The sequence below is a fragment of the Labrus bergylta genome, chromosome 22, assembly GCF_963930695.1.
Source record: "Labrus bergylta chromosome 22, fLabBer1.1, whole genome shotgun sequence".
Taxonomy (NCBI): Eukaryota; Metazoa; Chordata; class Actinopteri; order Labriformes; family Labridae; genus Labrus; species Labrus bergylta.
In genome coordinates, this window is record NC_089216.1 from 1,672,399 (window position 1) to 1,677,398 (window position 5,000).

General features: G+C 42.5%; 1 protein-coding gene and 1 pseudogene across 2 annotated transcripts in view; both read right to left on the reverse strand.

Annotated features, from left to right (window-relative positions):
- The window catches only part of slc10a7 (solute carrier family 10 member 7), a 10,955-nt gene extending 7,918 nt beyond the window's left edge, over positions 1-3,037 (reverse strand). Inside the window, exons 1-3 of one of the 2 annotated variants that reach the window (XM_065950607.1) lie at positions 2,695-3,037; positions 491-573; positions 277-413 (exon numbers count right to left, since the gene is read on the reverse strand). In XM_065950607.1, coding sequence (XP_065806679.1) covers positions 277-413; positions 491-573; positions 2,695-2,794 — 320 coding nt within the window. In that variant the 5' untranslated portion in view covers positions 2,795-3,037. The remainder of the gene's footprint in view (positions 1-276; positions 414-490; positions 574-2,694) is intronic. The other variant, XM_065950606.1, reaches the window with a different exon arrangement.
- Positions 3,038-3,954: 917 nt separating this feature from the next.
- Positions 3,955-5,000, reverse strand: part of LOC110001399 (tetratricopeptide repeat protein 29-like) — a 10,980-nt pseudogene continuing 9,934 nt past the window's right edge.

Below are 5,000 nucleotides of genomic sequence, written 5' to 3' on the forward strand. Positions count from 1 at the left end.
CACACACACACACACACACACACACACACACACACAGAGAGAGAGCTGGAATATTTTTAAATCAAATCTAAATTTAAAAAACAGCGTTAAGTAGGTCAGCATGAGAGGAGCCGTTGGCGTGCAGCGGTGAATGTGTCTCTTTGTGTCCGTGCATACCTGAGCTCAGGTAGAGCGCAGGCAGGCAGCCACACAAAGACTGGCATTCACACACACACACACACACACACACACACCCAGACACACACCACACACACCACACACACACACACACAGTACCCTCTGAGCAGCCATTGGTCGATGGCGGTGAGTGTGAGCACTTGCAGCAGCAGCCACACGGCGAGCGGGATGAAGACGAGCGTGAAGGTCTGAACGAGGAGGTGGAGCCGCACGTGGAGCAGAGCGCTGGTCAGCTCCTTCAAACACAAACACCACGTCACACTTTCATTTCAAACACAAGCTTATGTTTTTCATTTCATCTCGTTTTTAATACCTCTGACCTGAGCGACAGGCCGCTGTTGAAGAAAATGAGCGAGACGGCGATGTAAGCAACGGTGATCTCCGGCTTTAAAGGACCTGAGAGAGAGAGAGAGAGAGAGAGAGAGAGAGAGAGAGAGAGAGAGAGGGAGACAGAGAGAGACAGAGAGAGAGAGAGAGAGACAGAGAGAGAGAGAGACAGAGAGAGAGAAACAGAGAGAGACAGAGAGAGAGAGAGAGAGACAGAGAGAGAGAGAGAGACACAGAGAGAGAGACAGAGAGAGAGACAGAGACAGAGAGAGACAGAGAGAGAGAGAGACAGAGAGAGACAGAGAGAGAGAGAGAGAGAGAGAGAGAGAGAGAGAGACAGAGAGAGAGAGAAACTTATTTATGCACCTCGGTCACTCGAGAGTATCAAGCAGCGACCTCCGGTGTTAAAAAAAATGAAGCTGATGCTGAAGTGTAAAAATCCTGCAGTTCCTGGAGTGTCCACTAGAGGCTGGCTGCAGAAGCACAGGAAGTCACATACACACCCATTCTAAAAAGCCTGTTTTTACAGCAGAGATGAACATGTTTACAGCCTGGTTCAAAAAACCAAATAGGTGTGATTAGCTCATGTCTCGATGGACACACACTGTACGGGGGGTGAATGTTTTGATGACTCATCAGTTTTGATTTTTCTGATGACACAGCAACTTAGAAAAAACATTCTAGGATCCCAATATTTGGGTAATTTCTTGTTTTCAATTCATAAAACATGCAGGGAAACTCCAGCTCGCTGTCAAAATTAAATTGCACAAAACGTTGCAAATGTATTTCTGCAATTAAGACAGTGTGCAGGAGTTTACCTGCGAGTTGTGATGGACTCATTCATTTCCTTTTTTTCAAAACACACAACAGAAAAAGAAAAAAACAATTCACCCTTTATGTCATGTCCCGTTCCTCTCCTATGCGCCCTGTCTTCTCAGATAGGTGCAGTTCTTTTTTTTCAAGCTATGGTTCTGGGACCAAGTGGTTAGCGTGTTTGTCTCATGTAATTAGGCTGTAGTCCTTGTAGCGGGCAGCCTTGGTTCAAATCCGACTTGTGGCTACTTCCCCACCCCCTCTCTCCCTGATTTCTATCCACTGTCCTCTCTCTCCAATAAAAGGCATAAAAAGCCCAAAAATTAAACAACCTCCATCTTGACCTGTCAAATGTCAAAAGATGTTCTGCATGTTTGCACTTCAGCTAAAAAAGTACAGGAAGCTGGATTTTACGAGGTGCACCTGAAGGCAGCGTCCTCACAGTAGCAGGACCTTATCTAATCTCCAGGATAAGGATGTGAAGGTGTGACTGAGCTCATGGATTATACTCCATTTACACTCCACTTATCACTAAAGACCTGAAGAAACTCATCTAAGCCTTTTTAAGAGTAAATAAATAAAGATGTGAAGTAGGAAAATAGTGATACGGAGCATGCGCAGAAGGGACGCGCGGATACAAAACGAGGGGTGTGTGTGAGTGTGTTGACATTAGTGCTAGTAATGCAACGTGTCACTACACCGCCAGGTAACCACACACACACACACACACACACACACACACACACACACACACACACACACAGGAGCCACTGTGAGGGAAAGCCTACCAGCCCCCAATACGTGTTGTCCTGTCTGATGTGTGTATGGCGAAACTCCCTTTAGAAAATATCTAATTCTACAGCAATCTTCATTTCTACCAATATAAACATAAAGTATACAATATTTTAAGAACTCAAAATATGCTTAAGGTTCTGAACTTCATTACGGCATATATAATTCACACGAAATAAAACATGTTAGTGTAGAAATTCAACTTTTAGGATGAGTTTTCTTCAAATTCCTACAGTCTCCGTCCCTGGCGCGCTGGGCGAAAACACGTTTAAAAAAAGGTAAAAGTTGGCAATTTATTTAAACAAAAGATGAAAGCTGGTGGATAACTTCCATGCCGATTTTAGAAGTGGCTTTTGGGGAATACTTTGAGGTGGCAAGTATTACTCTGGGAGATAAATTGTGATCTTAAACTCATAGTTAAGAAAAAATGGGAGAAATTCGTTCCAAGTCTGGTGTCAAACTTAGTCAAAGTAGCTCGCAGTTTGTTTGGTATTTATCTTCAAATAAAGTTCATTTTTATGTCTGAATAAAACTTCAGTGGGAGTGAAGACGTGATGGAAAAGTCCCAAACTCCGGGTCTCTCACCTCCCTTCACGCCGACGCTGGGATGCACTTTGGCGGATAAGATGACCAACACGATCCCGATGATGAACCACTCTTTCCGGATCCTCGCCAGGAGGCCCATGTTTCAGGCCCGGGGGGTTCACCGGGTCACCCAGCCGGCCTCCGCTTCACGCCAGCCCGACAGAAGTTTAACAACTCCACAGCTTCTTCTCTGGAGGTTTTTTTTTTTAATGTACTGACAGAAAGCAGAAGAAGAGCAGAGAAACTTCCGGACACATGGGCAAACACAAGACCGTAAATACGGAAGAAGAGCCGCAGAGACTTTTTAAATTACCGTAATATACCGAAAAGACTAAAAAGTAACGGAAAAACCATAGACTGTAAATATTAAAATTAAAATCAATATTAAAAAAACCCGCTTTGCAATTACATATTTTTAAAATCACAATCAAGTAGATGAAAAATATTAAAGGTAAAAATTGAATGAATCTGTTTTCATTCATATTCACCTTTAAAAAGTGTAAATATTAAATTAAGTAAAGTTGTGTTAAAGTTAAAAAACAAAAAAAAACAAAGTGCGAAATATTTCTTTAATAAAATCGAATACTTAAAGTTCATTTGACGGTAAAAAATTAGATAAATATTTTTTTTTACTGTGGTTTAAAAAAAATGAACCATCAAAACGTGCTCACACATTTTTTACAAAATTCTAATGAAAATAATTATTAAAGAAAATTTGATCATCATTTTAAGTGACTTGAACCGGCGAGCCTCTGATTCCCTACAGAACGAGCTACTGTCGCCTAAGTCAGTCGTTTATTTAATTACAGTTAAATAATTGAAGACTTTTAAAGGTTGTATAACCTGATATCAGAAGTGTGTCAGTAGTCTTTCTAACTACTTAGTAAAGTAGTCTTCTTTTCAAACAACATTTATTTCATTTTTATCAGACTGTGAACTCGCACCTCGATCTAACATCTGTAATGTTTGTAAATGTGATGATTGTTAAGATGTTTTTGATTTTTACTGGCAATGAAGGTGCAAATCTCTACGTTCAATAATTATCGTGATTAATGATTCTAGTAATGTCAGTTAGTCAAGACACACTAACCGAGACCAAGACAGACCTGGGACCAGAGTGCTCCGAGACAAGACCAGGATCAGGATTAGAGAGGATTTAGAACTAGAAACTTAATCTTTTGAGGAGTTCTGACACTTATTTAAACTGATGAGGAGGAGAATATGTGACCTTTGTAAATACAGATTCTCATGCCGCTGAAATCATCCAAAAACGTTTTTTTTTATTGTAAATATTTGATTCTAAAGAGAAAAATGAACGACAGCCTGTTTGTTTGAGCTGCTATCATAAATAAATAACAGCCGTCTTTATCAGTATCAGGGGTACATGGGAGACTCAGGATCATCCGGAGAGTCTGAACTGAAATCCTGAGCTGCTCGGGGTTTTCCCCAGGCCAGAAGTCATTGCAGGGCGGTGGGCGTGGCCGACTTCAGGTCAGCGGTGTACTTCCTGATTAGGCATTGAGCGCGAGCAGTGGCAACAAACACCTGAGAGGGACAGAAGAGAACATTTATCAGGGGGTCACCCTCTTCATGACACAGAAAGCCGATGGACAAAACGCTACCTGTGATTTCTCCAGCAGAGGAATGTCTCCCAGGTCACGGGCGACTTCATAACCCTGCAGAAAAAACTCACAGGCTCTCAGGTACTGACTCTAAAAGAGAGCGAGAGATGAATAAGAATAATGTGTGTGTGTGTGTGTGTGTGTGTGTGTGTGTGTGTGTGTGTGTGTGTGTGTGTGTGTGTGTGTGTGTGTGTGTGTGTGTGTGTGTGTGTGTGTGTGTGTGTGTGTGTGTGTGTCTCGTACCCTATTAAAGTAGATGTTACCCAGACTCAGGTAGGCGTCCACCAGGTTGTGCTGCAGTCCACTCTTAAGTGAGATATCAGCTAACTTCTCCAAACACCGAACGGTCTCATCTATGTTTTCCTCACTGACTCACACACACACACACACACACACACACACACACACACACACACACACACACACACACACACACACACACACACACACACAGGTAAAACATTTGCACTGACATCGGCAAGCGTGCAATGACGGATTTCATAACAGACATGAAGAGGCAGATACACAGAGAAAAAGGAAGAGCAGAAAACTGTGTGTGTGTGTGTGTGTGTGTGTGTGTGTGTGTGTGTGTGTGTGTGTGTGTGTGTGTGTGTGTGTGTGTGTGTGTGTGTGTGTGTGTGTGTGTGTGTGTGTGTGTGTGTGTGTGTGTGTGTGTGTGTGTGT